This window comes from Alligator mississippiensis, chromosome 13, assembly GCF_030867095.1.
Source record: "Alligator mississippiensis isolate rAllMis1 chromosome 13, rAllMis1, whole genome shotgun sequence".
Classification (NCBI taxonomy): Eukaryota; Metazoa; Chordata; order Crocodylia; family Alligatoridae; genus Alligator; species Alligator mississippiensis.
In genome coordinates, this window is record NC_081836.1 from 36,670,010 (window position 1) to 36,689,888 (window position 19,879).

Here is a 19,879-nt window from a genome sequence, read left to right on the forward strand (position 1 = left end):
TGGGACTTCCTATCAAGTCTCCGGTCCTTTAAGCCCACCACATGGCTACCCTCTCTTATCCAGGCTCACCGCACCACTATCCCCTTTTGCCGGGGACCACCGCAGCACCTTGCCCTTCTCCTGGGGTGTTTGTACTGCTAACCCCTTCCATTGGGGTCCACCGCAGCACCCTGCCCTTATCTGAGGGCTATTGCCATACTAGCCTACAGCCGGGCTCGCTACGCCCGTCTCGGGATTCTCAATAGTCCCCCTTCTCTGGGACCTTACATGCCCTCACCGGGCTTCTCAATAATATCGCCCCCTCTTTGGGTCTCGCTGTGCCCATGCTGGGCTCCCTAATAGTGCCGCCCCCTCTCTGGGGCTCGCTGTGCCCACGCTGGGTTTCTCTAAAGTGTGATCCCCCTTCCTGGGGCTTGCCACGCCCATGCTTGGGCTTCCTGGTAGTGCCCCCTTCTGGGGTTCATCGTGCCCGCACTGGGGCTTCTCAAAACGCCCCTCTCCAGGGCTGGGGTCTACGCACCCTGTAAGTTGTGCCCTTACTGGTGCCAGGGTCCTCACACTCCCTTGTGAGTCCCCGATGAGTATGCTGCGCCATCCTCAGGCGCTGGGGTCCCCCACCCCTCTGGGGGTCCCTATGAGGCCTCCTCCAACCCCTTATAGCCTCACCCTAGCCATCGGTGTAATACAAACACTGACAAAACAAAACACAAGCTTCCTGGCTATAACTTAACTTAAGGCCACCTGGCTGTAACAACATAGCTCCTGTGTCCCAGAGCCACCATCCTTCAGTCTGCTCGAGCAGTACTCGCATCCTAGCTACATGAGCTCCTGCCCCTCTAACTGCTGGCAGAGAACTGCCAGCCTGGCCTCAGCCCTGGGCTTTATGAGGGCCAAGCCCTGCCCCCTCCGGTCAGCTGACTTCCTGGTTGCCCCAGGCAACCCATAGCTGTGCTCGTTATGTCCTGGCAGGGCTCTCTCCCTGGCAGTTTCCACTCTCTAGGAGCAGAGCACCAAGGTGCCCTGCGACACCCCTTATACCACAAGCTGCTTCTGGTGTCAGTTTTGTCAGCATTTGCAGGTGCTGGGAGTCAATGTAAGTAAGTTAGGGTAGAGGGAGGTGTGGATGGGATTGTGGGGGCTAGTTTGCTGGAGGGGGGTTGATCATCTGGGGGTGGGAAGGTTTGGCAGGGCTAAAAATAGCCCCTAGCCCTGGGGAGAGATTCCCCCCATCCTGCCAAGTTCTGCAATCTGCCTGCCACTCCCCAACCCCAACTTGCTTCAATCAGGCTCTTGCAACCGGTCAATACTGGTGACACTGGCATTAGAGCCATTTGCCAGATTGGGGCTGTTCAGTGGCATTGGTGGGGCGGGGGCTGAGGGGAGCCTGAAAGATCCAGGGGGGGTTGGTGGGATCAGAGAAAGTCTCTGATCCCACCAACTCCCCCCACCCCTGATATCACCGTGGATCCTGCTTCCCCCCCTCCAATTCCCACACTAGCCCCCCATCCTAATTTACCTTAGATTGGGTGGCCATTTTAAACTTGATCTAACCACCCAGAATGTCTCTATGTACCCTTAATTGATTTGGCTAGTCTTCCAGAATCTGCAGTCTATAGGACACAGGAGGATGTTTCCCATCATTCTTTCTTAAGTTGATTTAGTTTCTTTATTATTTATATTTAAAACTGATACATATTAGGTCTTTATCACAGTGGCCCAGGAAGATTAGAGTACAGAGAAGTATAAATCACAGAAAGTAAATATGAAAGTTTAGCGACAAAGAGCACTTTATAAATCTAGCCAGAGTGATTTTCAACCAGAGAGCTTTGAGTGAATGTTAAGGGTGATGAATGATATGAACATCATTAGGTGTGCAAACAGCTACATAGGATATACCAGATAAACAGAGAAATTTCAAACAGGAATCCTTAATATCAAAAACAGTTTGTCTTATTGTGGTTGTTCTAAGTTCCTTGAAAGAAAAGAATGCCTGTATTATTTTTCTCTAGTCAAGAAATGAATGAAAGCCGACATTTTCTGGGTGGTGCTTTAATCTACAAAGATTGAGAACTATTGTTCTAAATAGATACCTCCCTTATTTATATTAGCAGAATATGTAGCTTTGCCAGTATATACGTGAACATTTAAAGGCTGAGTTCTCTGAAAGGTTGATTTTGGGGGTTGTTTTGGGGACCTCCTGCACTTTGGGATCTCAGCCTAGATGCTAATAACAGTTTATAAGGTCTGACACACTTCTCCATGGACATGGCGGAGTCTCAGTCTTCCCCAGAGCACTGAGAACTCCCAGAATGGCCAAGGGGCACTATATGCTACTTTTTACCTGAGCATTGAATTGGATAGTCCAGGTCACCTTGCTGGCTGTTCCAAACATGCCTTAAGCAACTTAAATATGGGCATTATTCCATACCTCTACCTGACCTAGGGCCAAGTTATTTAATTATAGGTTCACAGCTTAATGAGGCCTATAGATTTTTATAATCACCTGTCTGGAGGCACATCTTCCCACCCTGTATAGCTCCTTGCCAATTTACTTGTTAGTTCTGAGAAAGGAGCTCTGTCCTTTTCATACCTTGTTTTTACTTGCTGCCTCTGTTTTAGCACTGAATTGGATTTGTAGAAGGAAAGGACATTTCTATCCTCACATATAGTTTTGACAAAATTGTATTCTCTTGTTTATTGAAACATGAATTTTAAGTGATTTTTAAAAATGGTTTTTAATTTAAAAATGAACCACCCCAACATTTCAGCAAAAAAAAAAAACAAAACAGATGGGGCGGGAGAAGGGGATTTACATGGAACAGTCATTTTGCATCAAAAGTGACGTAAATGAAAGAACGTTTTTTGACCCACATGGGCTGGAATGGAAAGAGCTAGGAAATTGCTTGGAACGTGCTTCTGTCAGTGGAAAGACGAGTTTGAGAATTGTTACTTGTCCTTCTCCATAGATGCCATGAGGAGATTGGCTGTGGGACTCTTTCAGGTAGCGCACAAGCTGATGATTCCAGGAATCTTGGCTCCTCCGGTAATTACTTTAAGTGAGGCCTTCACAATTTGACAACACAATGGAAGAAAATTGTATTGACTAAATTATTCCATCAGCTTTGGTGGAGAGAGGTAGGGACTGCAAATGAAGTGTGCTCTCTATACAAAGCTAGAGATGCAGTCATATCAGAATGTGCACATGAATCCTCAGGAAAAAACAAAAATAATCATTAGTGAACTGCAAAAAGCAAAACCAAGAAATCAAGGCATGTCATTGCCTTGTACAGGAAAAAAAGCTACTGGCAGGTGAGAGAAGGTTTGGTCTAGGAGCAAATGTACATGTAAGGGGGTATAGTCTGTATGGCCATAACAACCTGAAATGAAATGCAGAGGTGCCTTTCTGGCCAAGAAGACGTGAAAAACTGAGGTAGAGTTGAAAGACAAAAGAGAGAATGCTCCTTTCTGGGTTGATCTAAGCTCAATGAAAGGAGCAAAGCTGTAGCAATTTGGTTTTATTGTTCTGTGCTATCCACTTTTCCTTGTGCTGTAGTTTGAGAATTGTACATGTGGCTTCCAAGACATCTTATTTCCCCAGATACTTGTCCTCATCTCCAACAGCTCCCCTGTATTCAGCTCCCTCCGATGCAGCAAAGCAAAACAAAACAAACCTACCAGGTTGAACAGGCCTCTGAAGAAAAATACGAAAATAAGCTTCAGTCTGACAGGATTGCTGCAGGTTTGATTTCCAAAGTCTTTTAGCTGCTTTTTTTGGGTTCCTTAAGGGAGCTTTTTCACATAGTGACAGAGCCATATTGCAGTTATGCAACTGCCAGAGACTGAATGGTGTATAATGGATCGTGGAATGTCAGAAAATTGCCACAAGGAAAGATGCTTTTGCAGTAGGCTTCCCCTGTTTGCAAACCAAGAGCAAGTAGTTAAACTGAGCTGCAAAATCAAAAATCAAAATCAAAGCAAGTAGTTAAACTGAGCTGCAGTGAATTCTGGCTGAGAGAGAGAGTCTGCTCTGGGACTTGCTGAGGATATTTGGTTTGAGCTTCCTCCTTCCCAGATTGGGTCGCAGCAGTGGAAGCAGCCAGTGGGGCTGCCGAAGTAGCTTGCTTGAAACAGATACGACTGAACTCCTGCTCCCAGAAGAGCAGGAGGTCAGTGTTGTCAGTTTTAAGATGCAGCATCAGCAGTGTGTGCTAGGAATCTGTAAAAGGAATAATTCGCTGTTGAAAGGTGAAGAAATAAATTGTTAAGAAACAGAGAAGGAAGTAGACGAGAAGTAGAGGAGAGAAAAACAGAGGGGAGAAAAAAGAGAAATGAATAGACAAAGGAAAAATAAGGGCTACAGGAAACCAAAGGGGTGTAATTAAAGAATCTCAGAAACACAGAGGACAGGTAATGGAGAATAAAGGAGGAGAGCAGACACCAAAGCTGCATCCAGATGTATGGGGATGTGTGGTTTGTGGAACCTCTTTGCCATGCCACAAATTGCACCCCTGGCATGTTAAAACATGTTCTACACTACAAATTTGCAGCATGGGGCAAAATTTGCTACTGGGAAATCCTGGTAGCAAAAAACAACAAAAAAAAGGGGGAGAAAAAAGCAACGTGGTGCATGTGAGATGAGTGTGCACCAGCAGAGTCTGGGTCTGGGTCCTCCTGGGACACGCTCTGGGTGACAGCCAGAGTGTCTCCATTGCTTTAGTTGTCCCCTGGCTCCTTCAACATGGCAGGAGTCAGGAGGAGTAGGTAAATGGTAGTTTTGTTGAAGTGGGGAATTTGTCGCACACCAAACTACATGTGCAGGGGCATGCACTGCGGAAAAAAATAGTGGCACAAATTTGTGCTGTTACTATTTTTGCTGCAGCAAGCGCATGACCCTGTATGTGGGGACATGCCCTAAGGGTGCACACAAATGTTACCTTCAGATCACCATAACTGAACCTAGGGTGATCTAAATGGCTGGGTGTACGTGTGTTTGCAGGGCTTAAGTTGCCCTAAAAATGGGTCAGACAAGAACTAACTTTAGACAGGCAAGGATGCAAGGGTTACCCTGACCTAAAGGCCTCATCCAGATGAGTGCAGCTGTGCAGACATGTCTGCAGAGCCACATACCACACCTTCATGTGTTCTCCATGCTGCAAGGTAGCAGTGTGGGGCTTCTTTTTGATTCCCGGAGATCCCAGGGGGGTCAAAAAAACTTTCACAAAAAAAGTGGAGTGGTGCATGTGGGGACAGCGCATACCACCCAAAACCAGAGCCTGGCTGGCTGAAACCATACTGGCTGCTGGCCAGGCTCTGACTGGTGGGATCACCATTGCTGCAGCCCCAGAAGGCCCCCAGCAGCCCTGGTAGGCCCCAGCAGGCTGGTAGGGCTGCTGGGGCCAGCCACAACCTACCTCACTTGCTGTGCACCAGAGGGTAGGTACGTGGCATAGACATTCCCCAAGGACAAGTAGCAGTGGTACAAGGTGTGCCACTGCTTCTTGTCCCTGGGGAAACAAATGTCCATGCTCATGTGGACACGGCTGAAATAGGTTAATCTGATTTCAGGAAGGCTGCATATGGCAATTCCAGCTCAGGTACCTTAAACTAGGCCGCCTATATGTAGGCATCATAGCTAAACAATGAGTATGATGACTCCATAGGCAGGCAGGGCATGTTGTAGCTCAAAGAAATACTTCCTGTTATGCTTTTTGTTGTCCTTTCTCTGCTCATAATGAAGGAAGCCAGTGAAAATGAGCTTTGTTCCTTTTTGTCACATATTCTCTCATCTCTGTTGGGCTTTGTGTTCTTTGTTTGTTGCAGACAAGTTACCTAGACATGCTGAGTCCAGGCAAGAGGTAAGAGTGATATATAACCACTGGCTTTTTATTGCAGTTTAAGGTGGAGCCTTTCTTTTTGCAATACAGATAAGTCTCTCTGATGATGGAACTAATCTAAGATGCCTTCAACTCAGGATGAGTTTGCGCACACCCTGCTATTGCCAAGTGACCTTGTGTATAGTTCTGAATGCTGGTCTTTCCTATTCTAATAACTGAAGGACCCTGGTTATTCTGGACTATTATTCAAACCAAATTCACATCTAGTAGCTGCATATTGACATGGTTTAGACGTACTTGGGTTTCTTAGGTTAATTGAATAAAATAATAAAAAATGTGGGTTTAAATATAAGGAAAAGTAGACAATTATTGTGATTTATTATGAAAGTTTGCAGGTTCCATAGAATCATATGGCTGGTGTCTCGGACAGCCAAAGCCGACTCGAGGTGATTTAATAATTGCTCGTTCGTCGGGGCGGGCTGGTGAATAGAGAGGCCAAGAAAACTTTATGGTTGTAAAACTTTACTTACGTCGCTTGCGGTTGCAATGAAAACGGTCCGGTCATCTGAACAACTATGTTAGTTGTTCCAGCTGGCAGGGCTCAGACCAGCACGTCTGTCTACAAATCAAGCCGGCAGGGAAAAGGATACGTCTGGGATTGTGCTCGGCAGCGGGGAGAAGAATCGATAGGTGATCAGTCTATCGATCAGCTCAGCCATGAGTCAGATCTCTTCAGAGGCACTCTGCAGCGTGCTCAAAATTCTCCGACTTGGGCGGAAGTCGCATGAAATTTTAAACGGCTAGCAAGCCAATTACTAGCCGCCACGTAGGAATAATTTAGAGCTGGCCAATAGCGGGACACAAATTTGCATTCAAATGGCAGGAACTCTCTTGCACCGGGGGTTTCCTGCAGCAACAGAAAGCCTTTACTTTGCAAGAGGCTCTCATGTGGCGGGAAAATTCCACCGTGCCGAGGCACCAAAATCACTGGGTTGTGACAGCTGGAAAGGACTGCAGGGCCATGTCCACGTGAGTGTGGACATTTGTTTCCCTAGGGACAAGAAGCAGTGGCACATCTTGTATCACTGATACTTGTCCACAGGGAACGTTTATGCCATGTACCCTCTGTTGTACGGGAGGTTAACCTGGGTGGGGTAGGGGAGGCTGGGGCCAGTGATTGCATTGGCCCCAGCAGCCTTACTTGGGGTCGTTGGGGCCCCAGGGTACTGCATCCATGTTGCTCCTGCCACTCAGAACCTGGCCAGCAGGCGGTACGCACTGTCCCCACGTGCACTGCCTCACTTTTTTTTTGCTTGGGTTTTTTTGACCCTGGGATCTCCCAGGGTAAACCCATCCCCTGCTATTTTGCAGTGTGGAGAGCACCTGAATGTGCAGTGTGTGATGCCACAGACAGGTCTGCGGCACCACATACCACACTGCAGTGCTCATCTGGACACAGCCCAGGAATCCACTTAGTCTAACACTTCCCAGTGAAGCATTTATGTAACCGGCCCTTAAAAATTTCCAATGGTGGAGTCTGCGGTCTCTCCTGCTAATCTGTTCTGGTTCTTAACCACTCTCATAGTTAGAAAGCTCTTCCTAAGATCTCACCTAACTTTCCCTGTTTCAGTTAGTCTGCAAGTTCTTCACCAGTCCCCTGTGGACACAACAAACATTTTATTACCATTTTTTTAAATCACTCTTTTGAAGACAGCAATCAAAACTCCTTCCCAGTCTTGTTTTGTCTTCTTCAAATTAAATAATCCTAGTTCTTCTAACTTTTCCATGTAAATCATATTTCTTAGATCTCTGCTTATTTTTGCTGTTCTCTGCTGAACTCCATCCACTTTTTCTACATCTTTTTTGAGGCATGATGCATAAAACTGGACACAGAACTCCAGGTGAGGCGTCACCAGTGTTGAATAGAATGAAATAATCCTTCCTATGACTTGCTTGTGGCAATTGGCTTTATTTATTTATTTTGCAACAGGAGTGTATTGTTGATTCATATTCAGCTTGCAGTTCATTATAACCTGCAGGTCCTTTCCTTTTCCAAGCTTGGACAGTCTTCCTCAGTTTGTATGTGGGCTAGGACCATTGTAGTATTGTGTTGGTCCTGCTCAACCATAGAATAAAACTACAGCTCTCCCAGAAATCAGGAATTAGAGCATAAAATAGGTTGAATTGTTGTTCCCTCTTGTAGAAATCTTAAAATTTTCTATAAAACCAGTAAACTGTAAACTGATCTTAGTTGTCAGCAAAAAAAAAAAAATAATTTTTGGTTAAAAAAAACAGTAACAAAGTTCATCTGCAAATGGGAATTTTCTTTTGATTTTTGGCTTTTGATTTTCTGTTTTTTTCCCCTGAAAAATAAATCAGAAAAATTTCTACCATTCCTTGTTACAACAGTAACTAGCAGAGCCAGCATTATGGAGCTTTTTCATATGATGGCATGTCTGGCTTTGGCATTTTGATTAACATCATCTGATCAATGCAGAAACTCAAGTACCTTGAGCTGCTCTAGTGTGTGTCAGATTCTTCTTACAGGCCTGTTGAATTTGGATCTATGGATATGAGGTTCACATGTATATTGCTGAATGGAAACAAAATCAGTCAAGACTTCTGAGAAACCAGGAGAGAGATTTGTGTCTAGTATGTATGTTTGAGCCTATTTTTTTGCTCCTGTTATTTTCTACAAGATGTTGTTATGCTATAACAGAGAATCGATATCATTCTCAGTTTTCAAAGGGGACAATAAGATACCAGTGAGGAAGAGTAGAAGAGAGGTTAACATTTTATTTGTTATGTTGTTCTTCTGAGGGTTTCTGGTTGTAGCTATCCCTTCTTTATAGCAAAGAAAATCAAGAGTTTCGTTAATTCGTTCTATGTTTATTGCAAGCACTTAGATATAGTAGAAACTTTTTTTTTAACTTTGGGAGGGAAAAGCTTCTTGCCCTTTAAAATTTTTTTTAACCTTTAGCCAGGAATCATTTTGTACATGAGGTCACAGCACGATTTAGTAAGAGTTCCTTTGACATATATTTATTTATTGTGTTGCTTTATTGATATTCTTATTGCTTCTCTTTAAACCCAAAACAAAGTAGAAACTTGAGGCAGAGAAAAACATAAGCTCTGTCTGCTGGGGAATAAGTTAATTTTATATACTAACAATCTGGTATGTTTAGAGAGAAATAAAATGTAGTGTGATCTTGCTTAAAAAAAAGTGGAGCCAGATTATCCCTGGTGTAACTCCACTGTGCTTCTAGGGAAGAACCAGGCATGTGGTGTTCAGATTATGACTGAATATAATTAGCGTGGAAGTACGAGTGTTTATGGAAGTCTTCACTTTGATGTGTTTTAAATTATTTCATATCTTCTTTACAGGTTTAATTATATATTGGAGTTTTAAGCTCTCTATAAATATGACCGGTCTTTAAACACAATCACTTGAGATAGTAGCTTTTATAGCGCGTAGTTCTGACTCTGTGAGATACTTCTGGGTGATCTCAACATGTTAGTGGGAATACACATCTTCCACGTAAGGGCCTCTGCATTTTACAGGATATGTTCATTTGAGAAGGCACTGTTGTATTTACTCAGGTTTGATAATCCCATAAAATGACACAGATGAGTAATTGTGGCACTAGCAGCTTGAGGAAGCTTCAAAGTTCATGGTCTCTCAGCTGCCTTGTTTTTGGTTATATTTGAATTTCATGTAAATAGGTGAGTTACTTTATTTCTAATTACTCTGTCTGTATATAGTAATCAAAAGATAAACCCCTAGGATTTATTAAAGTACTACTGGCTGCTGAATCCAGCTGCTCTGAGCCCTAGTTCTGGTCAAGTGAATCTTCAGTGAGGTCAAAAGTTCAGTTAGATTAGAAAATGAACCTGTTAAGTTAATAAAATGCTATTTTTCTAGACGAAAGGCTTCATTGGAGAAGATGTGTTAGCTTAATTACCTCAAAATAATCAGTTCCTAGAGAGAGCAGGGAAGAACTTGTGAAGTAATTTATGCTTTTGTATTCTTCTGATATACAGTTCACTACAGGGCCATTTCAGTACTCAGTACTATGTCTTTTTTTAAGAGCTGAGCTTTGAACATCTATGTTGCCAATAAAGGGTAATAAACTATATTTAATTACTAGCCACCTCAGTGGGAGATAACGTTAAAGTAGATTTTAAAGGTTTTAGTTTTCATTATTGTTTCTCTCCATTGAAACCAGAGGAGCTGAGCACCTTATGGGCAAGTCCAGATGAGTGTGGTCGTGTGGTACGTGGCACTACAAACACATTTGTAACACCACATACCACACAGTCTGGTGTTCTCTGCACTGCAAGGGCATGCTGCTCATGTGTGCGCTGCCCTGTTTTTTTTTTCCCCCGTGGGTTTTTTTGACCCCTGGATATTTTTGATCTGCTTCTGAAAAGTGGAGCTGGTCCCCATAGAGCCATGCTGTGGCTGTTGGCCAGACTCCGCCCAGCAGGATCACCATGGCTGCAGCCCCGGGAGGCCCTCAGGACCCCACGTAAGGCTGCTGGGGCCAGCACAGTGCTGGTGCCAGCCTCTCCTACCACTCATGGTGTAACTTGCTGCATACCAAAGTGCATGTGTCATGGGCTTTCCCCAGGGACAAGTAGCTGTGCTGCAAGGTACGCTGTTGCCAGTTGTCCCTGTGGAACCAAGTGTCCATGCACATCTGGATGCGCCCTATGTCAGCTAAGGTTGTGGCACATTTTCTTTGTTCACAGATAATTGCATCTTCAGTTATTGTTGCTGACCTGTATAAACTAGATGTACCCTTTTCTGCCTAACCTCCTCTTGTCTTCACCCACCCTAAACCTGTCTGAAATTAAGAGTCTCCATGTGTGAGCAATAATTTACCAGTGTACAGAGTACACGCTCTCCCAATCAGGACAAAAGGAGCTAACTTTGTTGAATGGGGTCCTAGATTAAAGAAAGAGAATGCCTGTCTCCTCAAGAGAATCACTCTTTTGGAAAGCTACTTAACAGTTTAAGTGGCATTCATGTAAGAGGGAGGCAAGCTCTGACCTGTTACATGGGACACTCTGTGGAAACCTACCAGGAGTCAGAAATGTGAGGAGCGGGAGTGCTGATGTCTTCAGGCTGCGTTCCGCTGCCGGCGTTCTCCTCACCTGAAAAGAGACTGATTAATGACTGACTGGAAAGGGAAACAGTGTGAAGCAGTTAAAAGACTGTTGCCAGCAAGCCTCAACCCCCAGAAGGGTACAGGGTATAGCAGGCTTACCTTTCAGAGCTTGGGTTGAATCCCAGGCTTCAGATCCTGCTGTTTTGATTGGTGGAGCCCATCCACCAATCAGAAGGCAGCAAGAGAAATAACATCACGCCCCTTTGCTGAGGGGAGAGGGAGGAGAGCTCTTCCAGACCTGATTGAAGACTGGAAACTGTCAGGTCCAGAAGACTTCAGGGGCGGAGCCCTGGAGCATATAAAAGGAGCTGCATGCCCAGCACAAGGGGCAGATGCATTCATTGGGGACTGAGAAGAGAGGGGTTTAGAAGAGTTGAGGAGAGCTGCTCAGCAGGGCAAAGCAGTAGCCCAGGAAGAGCCCCTGAAGACTTCTATCAGCAGGGAGCACGGGACGGCTCCAGTGGTTAGGCTCTTGGTGCGCAGCACGGTGCACAATGTCCAGACCCTGGGAGCTGCGTGAGGTGGCTCGGGTCTGCAACCTCTGGTGTGTGGCCAGGGATGCGGTGCACAGGCTGGTGCATGGAGCAGGATCTTTGGAGCCCCTGGGGTGGCTCAGGTCCTCAACCCCCAGGACGAGGCTGGGAACTCGGTGCAGGAGGTGCTGCATGGAGGGTGACAGACCCTGGGAGCTGCTTGAGGTGGCTTGGGTCTACAACTGCTGACACGGGGAAGCAGCTTAGTGCAGACGACACAGCCCAGAGGGTCCAGGAACAGACCAAGACCCAGTGCTGCACAAGGCTGTGTAGGCATCCAACCCCTAGCATAAGGTGAAGCATCCACTACACACAGCGGTGCCTGTGGCCCTAAGCCAGGATGGTGGCAGCAGAGTCAGGCGGCAGGAAAATCCAGCAGGGACAGAGCGGGACTGTGGAGTAGTAGTAAGTTACCCTGGAGAGAGTGTCCCCACAGGGGAGGCCCCCCTAAATTGGGTGTGATATATCTGTGTGTGTGTGTGTGTGTGTATATATATATATATATATATATATAATAGGGTTTATTGTTTTGTAAACTTGTACATAGATTATATATATATGTCCTTACTCTTTAATGGTTTTGTTGTGATAATAAATCTGTATATAGTTAAGTAATTGATTGACTGGACCTGACTCTATAAGGGACAGAGGTGACCACTGGGCTGTTGTGTCCCTCCACAGCACACTGACCTGCCAATAATTCCCTCAGTTGGAGAGGGAAGTACAAACCTGTGTACACCTGGGCTACAAGGGTATGAGAGAGAACAACTGAGTGAGGTTGGGGCAACCTGTGTGGAAGTGCGGGATCTTATCAGCAGCAGCTTGTGAGAGGAGGAGCGGTTTCCCAGAAAAGTGGAGGTAACTTACCTGAGAGAGAGAGACATGAGACCCCTCTGGTAGGCTGAGGGGATGAGCTGTTCCTGTAAATTGTGAGCTGGACCCTAAAAGGGAAAAGACAAAGGAGAATAGACTGTTAAGGTGACCTAGGCTGATCCCAGTTCACCAGCTGTGAGGACTGTGAGATCTTGAAATGGATGAGACTGACTAATGTTCCGTGCATGGGACCACACCAGGTATTTTCCTCAAGAGGTATTGAGGAACCAAATATAAACTTGGTTATATGGTCTGTAATCTTCTTTTATTTAATTATTTACATATTCTCCCCTCAAGATGTGGCAGGAGAGTTGGCAAATGAAGATCATGGGAAGGTTTTCAGACCAAGAAAGAAGAACCTCAAGACACCTAACTTACCTGTAACAATTCAGATCAAGTAGTAGTAATACAAAGACATACCTCCAGAGTCTCTGTATTTTTGCTGGCTGTTTATCCTTCCCAGATTTGCAGTCATACAGTCATTACTGTACACTTTTCTGAGGTATATGTTAATGTAAGGGGTTGGTTATGAATATGCACACAGCTAGGCAAAGAGCACATGATAGAGAATTTCATCTCAGTGACCATGTGCCATCATTTCATCAAGTCTAATCTCTACATCTGTTGTTTAATACTGATTGTTTGCAGACTTAATAGTTACATCTCAGTCACTGAAAATGAAAATGGCTGCCATTCTTCCTGGTAAATGACTTTGTTTTTGTCAGTGTCTGAGCACATAGTACACTACTTGTGCTTTTAGTTGTCAAAACAGTCTGGTGTTACCATTTTATCTTTAGACAAGGTTAACATAGATTTCCTGTTATTTCTGTTACAAATTTGAAGCAACACATACTACAGTTCATTTCCTTGTAATGTGGAAGATATAGACAAGATGCAGACAGTTATTCTAAGGCTACTAGTGTCTTCCTTGTAGAGCTCACTTATGCACACCAGGTATATGTTTTGCTCCTGTGTATACATCATTAGTGGCCTGATCCAACTCTGAGTTGTATAAGAATAACTCTGGGGAGTATAAGAATATTGCTTGGGCATGCACGGATTAAATCAGGAAGGCCAATGCACAATTGGTGTTGCAGCTAACAAGGGACATGAAGGGTTTCTACAAATAAGTTAGCAACAAGAGGAGGGTCAGGGAAAGTGTGGATCCCTTGCTGAATAAGAGAGGCAACTGAGTGACAGATAAAGAGGAAAAGGCTGACGTACTCAGTGCCTTTTTTTAACCTTGGTATTCAAAGAAAAGGATATCTCCCAGACTACTACCCAGGCAGCACAGTTTGGGAAGAAGGTAAGCAGCCATCAGTGGTGAAATAACAGGTTAGGGACTATTTAGAAAAGTTGGACATGTATGAGTCCATGGGGCTGGATGCAATTGCAAAGCTGCTAGCCATTATCTTTGAAAACTCATGGTGATCGGGGAGATCCCAGATGATTGGAAAAGGAGAAATATAGTGGCTATATTTAAGAAAGGGAAGGAGGATCTAGGGAGCTACAGCCTTACTTCAGTCCTTGGAAAAATCATGGAGCAGGTCCTCAAGGAATCAATTTCTAAGCACTTAGAGGAGAAGAAAGTGATCAAGAACAGTCAGCATAGATTCACCCAGGGTAAGTCATGCCTGAGCAAACTGATTGCCTTCTATGATGAGATGACTAGCTCTGTGGATGTGTGGAAAGCAGTGGACGTGATATACCTTGACTTTAGTAAGGCTTTTAATACAGTCTCTCACAGCAGTCTTGCAAGCAAGCTGAGGAAGTACGGGTTGAATTAATGGGCTGCCAGGTGGATAGAAACCTGGCTGGATCATTGGGATGGAGCTAGAGATTGGTCCCAGCGGTGGCAGGTGGCAGAACAAGGAGCAATGGTCTCAAGTTGCAGCAAGGGAAGTTTAGGTTGGATATTAGGAAAAAACTTTCTCACTAGGAGGGTGGTGAAGCACTGGAATAGGCTATCTGGAGAGGTGGTGGAATGTCCCTCCTTGTAGGTTTTTAATTCCTGGCTTGATAAAGAGCTAGCTGGAGTGATGTAGTTTGTCCTGCTTTGGTCCTGCTTTGAGCAGAGGGTTGGACTAGATGACCTCCTGAGGTCCGTTCCAACCCTAAATTTCTATGGTTCTATGAGCTGGGAATTCCTTTAGTGACTTCACTGGGAGCTGAGTAACAAGCATTTCACAGCTGGTGAATTCTGCTCTGTAGATCCTCCTGTACCTGGAAACAAGTGCTTTTATGCTGGAATCACAGATGTTGACTCCTGAGAACCATAGGCAAGTGTGTTGCATACTGCTCCTGGTCCTTATTTCTGTCCCTCATATGATTTTGGTAAGTCATTTGCAGTCCCAACTTTTGTCGTATGTCTGGAGGTGGGGATAACGGGAAGGAGAGGAGATGGTACTCTCTCTGTTTGAGAACTTCCCAATCCAGTCTTACCAGCTTTTCCTATTTCCACCACTTCCAAGAAAAGAGGGGAACATTAGGTTCACAGTATGAAATATAAAAGGGCCCATTTCTGGGATTAGACATTAGCTTTGGCCTTCTTCCTCTAATGGGTGTAGGCAATTACGTATTAATACTTAATTATAACGATCATAATAATTAATAATTAATAAGCACACTACTTACCAAGGACTGGTTTCTACTACCCTTATTAAAGCTGAATAATAGTTCCTTACACTGCATGTAGCTTCATTTTAGCGTTCATATAAGGGCAGTGGTCTCCAGTCTGAGACATACAAAGAATATGAAGGAGGCAAATACCCACTGCACTCTTCTGTATATAGGGGATACAATGAGAGTTGTCTGTGCTGTTGACACAACATTTAAGGGTATGAGGGTATCACATGAACAGAGGAAAGGTCCAAACAACTGCTTACTAATTATGTACATGTAAATGTTGCTATTCCATTAGGTGCTGTGACTTTCACCATGACAGAGAGGGAGGTCTATTAGTGGACTCCTAATTTTCTTAAGAGATGTTATCCAGTTCTTGTATGTTACAACAGGCCTCATTTATTACTCTTTTTACAAAAAATTGCTATTGGGGTTTATTTAACTAAACATTTGACAAACTATGTGTATGTTAATATCTAGGATGATGAACCATGCAAGGCTTCATCTAGCCTGTTTACCCCTGTCAATCTGCACTGCAATATAAGAGTTATTGTGTTGTGACTGATACAAATGGACAAGATGTATTGCCAAAATACATGCTGCTTGGAAATTCCAAAAGACAGCTACATGCACCCCCTCTTCCTCCCATCAGCACATATAATTCCTGATGCTGACTGTATAAGTGAACTGGCAAAAAATCTAAAAAATAAAGCATTTTTTTTCTCTTTTGCCTGTAGTGTGAGGATGTTGTGATCTATAAGTCACATCCTTTGGCCACATAGAGATCAAATCCTACACTCTTCAAATTCAGGTTCACCTTGAATCCTATACAAAGGTCTCTGCTCTCTTACCTGATATGGTACGCCAGATTTCCAGCCCAGTCCTGGGAGCCTTAATTCTTCATTCAACTGAACTGTATGTATCTGTATGAGGTAGAGGAAACAATTCCCAGGGAGACTGATGCAAAATCATCGCTATGCATGTGCATTTTGGCTAACAGTTTGCTGAGATTCTGCAGAAGAGTCATTGTTTTGATCTGCAGAAGAGTCATTATTTTGATCTGCAGATTACATCTATGCTTTTAAGGGCTAATGAGCTGTGAATAAAGTTGAGGCTATTGTGACAAATGTAACATGAGGGAATTACATGGGCCTATTGCAATTCATAACTGCTTGCAGCATTCAAGGCCTACCATATACATTGCTTTTGGCTTCTGAAATGTAAAAGATAGTGGAAATAGACTTGCTTTTGGAAATGGAATTGCTTTTGCTCCCTAACTGGATGACTAAGTTTTTAAGAATAAGTCAGTAATAAATAGAGAGTAATGAATGCTGCATGAAATATATACAATGTAAAGTTTTGCAGTTACATTTTGCATTTAAAATTGAGTAAATTGAGATTTTCCCATTTTCCATGAAATTTTTTACAAAGAATTCCAGTTTTTGGGGGAAAATCCATGACTAATTGAACACTTTTTTTTTTTTTTTGGCAAATGTCATCCTGTATTGTTTCATTTAAAATCAAAATTCAGGAAATTTCAGCTATCAGGTGGTAATCTAAATATAGGCAAATTATCTTATGAATAATAGTAATATTGACTTTGCTATTTACATTTTTGTGTATCACTTAGAAAAAACATTCAATTCCTATACAAGGAGACCAAGGGAACTGCTCATTTGTACCTGTAAGGAAAATGTGTGAAATGTATGTATATTTTTTCTTTTTAATTAAGTCCAAAACCAAAATATATTTTAATCAGAAAGAAAATAGAAAAACAAAAAACATAGGTAGAATAAAAAGCTTGAAGCTGCTTTTTTTCTTTTCTTTTTGAGATGCTTCATGCTTTTATTAAATGTTTCAGGTCAAAGAAGCAACCATTATATTATTTCAGCATATATGAGCACTCAGGTCATGGCTGAAAGAGCAGTGCGGACCTCTAGACTCCCTCAGATCCTTTTGTTATAGTATGTATATTTGGACCATGATCACCATCAGCATTTTCTACAGCTTTAGCTAGTTGTTCCTCTCCAGGAGGGCTGTATATCTTTTTCCAGAGGGCATATTTTTCATCCCACAAAACTTCTATCATGTCCCAGAGTGCTCCTTTTTCCTCTTGTAGGTCCTGGTCATTCTCTCTGAAAGCCATATACTGTTCCCAGAGGATCATTTTATCCCTTGAGATAGCCATGTCCTCTTCCCAGAAGACCTTGTCCTTCTTCCAGAAAGCCTTGTATTCCTTCCAGAAAGCCTTGTTCTTCTCCTGGAAAGTTTCATTCTTTCCTTGCAGAGCTTTGTTCCTCTCGCGCATGGCTTTGTTCCTTTCCTGGAACTCCTTGTTTTTTCTCTGGAAGGCTCTAATTGCCTCCCGGCAGGCCTCGTTCCTTTCCTCAAAAGTTTTGATCTCTTCCTCGGCTCCCTTGATTTTCTCCTGGTAGGCTTCAATTTTCTCTTGAATGGCACTGACCTGCTCCTGGAAACCCTTATTTTTAAGCTGGAAGTCCTTGATCTGCTCTAAGATGGCCTTATCTTCCTCCAAGAAGACCTTGATCTCCTCTATGAAAGACTGATTCTTCCCGCGGAAGTCCTTGATCTCCTTCCATAAGGCTCTGGTTCTGTCCCCTTCCTGAAAGGCCTTAATCTCCTCATGGAAATCTTTGTTTTCCCCCCAGAAGGCCTTGATCTCCTTTTTAAAGGCTTTTTTGTCCTCTAGATTGTGACTGAGCTGCTTCTTCTGTAAATTGGAAAAGGATGCCAGGCGGTTCTTGTTCTCTTGCTTGGGGTTGTAGGTAGCTGGTGTCACATTGTTTTGGCTGACCTGGGGCAAGCTAAAATCCAACCTTTGTTCTTTTTTTTGCTTTGGGTCCATTGGATTATAACTGCATAGAATATTGGCTGGTAGCCTTTGTGAAGGGGCAGAGAAGTTGGCTATTTGTGAAAAGGTTCACTAAAACAGAAATATAGGAAATACAAGCCAAACAGGCAGGATTAACTGCAGTGTTCATAGGATGGAATTAAATTACATTAGAGAAAGAAACTAGCAGCTAAATAAAATTTTTATCCATGGATACAATATACGGTGCATTATTTAAAATCTATGGCTAACATTCTTCAAATGGGACTAGTGATTTGAGTACCTCTATTTTTGGTGTCCAAATTGACCCATTCTAAGAGCTTCATTCAGAAACTAAGACACTATTAACATGCACCAAATGTAACGCTGCCAGGCTGAGCCACTCTCTAGTCTCTTTTGAAAACGTTGGCTTGACTAGCCAAAAAAATGTTTTAAAAGCTAGCCAGTTTGGGCCAGTCTGTAGCTACATTGCACCTGTAGCATCAGATTCAGCACAGGGGACTATGTCTTCTGGCTCATGGGGCTTCTGAGAGGTGCAGCGGTTCCACGCTTGGGGCATCTGTGATGCATGGGAAGCACCTGCTGTCACCCATGAGGCAGTAACTATTTTTGTGTTCTCCTGCAAAGGCTGCACTTGAGATTGCTGGCCAAATCACTCCCTATCAGTTATACCACTGGGCTCCCCCTGGGTCTGGAAATTTGGTGTTGGGGGTGTAGTGGCAGCACTTGCTGGGAACCATGGCAATTAAAGCTGTCACTGCTCCCCTGTCATAACATTTCAGGACCCATGGGGAACCCCACAGGCTGGATGACAGCACCTCCAATCAAATTCGGCCTATGGGCTGTAGGTTAAGCACAACTGCTGTAAAGCACCCACTACTAGCTGCTCCTCATTCTTTTCTGAGTATTGGAGTATGTAGGTGTTTGATCTTCCCCAGTATGGCAGTTCTCCTGCTGTTACTTAGTCACCTATTGCCAGCACCATGTGATGCTACCTTTCCATAATTAGGTTAAAAATTGGAGGAATGCTTTGAGGCTTGCTTTTTTTTTTCCAGCCCCCTTCTTTTCCTTTACCACTCAGAACAAATTCTAAATTAAATCTTTCATTCCTCGTGTTAAATTGCAGCCAGATATTATTTATTTTTAGCTTACCTGCTTCTCTATGTCGCTGACGTCTCCTGTGCTGCAGATGATGCTGCCAGGCTATCAGAGCTCTCACTCTAATGATGAGAATGTTCTAAAAGATCCAGAATCTCAGTATTCCATTTTGGAATGCAGAGATGACAGATTCTTAATTATTCAGTATGTCTGATGTGATTGTGAAGTCATATGATACTGGTTTTACTCCTTGCATCATTAACTGAAATGTAACAAAATGATGAATAATCTATTATGAAAGTTACAATGCTACAAACACTCTAGTGGGAGTGGCCATTCATCTAAAACATGAACATCTTCACAAACACCTTCCAGTGATCCAAATAATCTGAATAAGAATTACAGCAATTACTGTGTCATACTGTGTATTTCCTGCACGGATTTGTAAAACTGAGCACCAGTTATTCTTTCCCCCCTAATTAAACAGATAGATTATGAGCAAAGCAGATGTGATGACAAGGTGAGCTGGCTTTTGTAAGTGTTATTTGGGTCAGTCCCTGACCACTGTGGCAGCTCTGAACCTCTGAGCACAAGTGCGGAAAGACAAGAAGCAAGAAGATGGTGTCTTGGAGGAGCAAAAATAGGACATCAAAAATGGAATTAGAGGATTGGATTAATGCATTCTTATTAGTGTTTTAAAACACATCTCTAGGGACTTGCCTGTTCACCTTAGAAGCCTAATAAATTACACTGAAGTCAGAAGTGCTTGAAATCCGTGGGAGTCACATGTATCTTTTTTGAGGCTTGGAAAGTAGTTAAGAGAACTACCAAACCTTCTCCCTCATTCCCCTTTGTTTGCAGTGCATTCAACTAGGCACAGCTTTTTGCATCACACAG

General features: G+C 43.5%; 1 protein-coding gene across 1 annotated transcript; it reads right to left on the minus strand.

Moving 5' to 3' along the window:
- Positions 1–16,871: 16,871 nt before the first annotated feature.
- Positions 16,872–19,667, minus strand: LOC109284886 (coiled-coil domain-containing protein 70). The gene is made up of 2 exons (XM_019494592.2): positions 19,037–19,667; positions 16,872–17,977 (listed from the first exon to the last, which is right to left on the minus strand). The coding sequence occupies exon 2, from the start codon at positions 17,897–17,899 to the stop codon at positions 16,970–16,972; it is 930 nt and encodes a 309-aa protein (XP_019350137.1). The 5' UTR covers positions 17,900–17,977; positions 19,037–19,667; the 3' UTR covers positions 16,872–16,969.
- Positions 19,668–19,879: the final 212 nt, after the last annotated feature.

Bases quoted from the DNA above. Each gene is read 5' to 3' on its own strand.
- LOC109284886 (XM_019494592.2), bottom strand. From the start codon at position 17,899: ATGGACCCAAAGCAAAAAAAAGAACAAAGGTTGGATTTTAGCTTGCCC.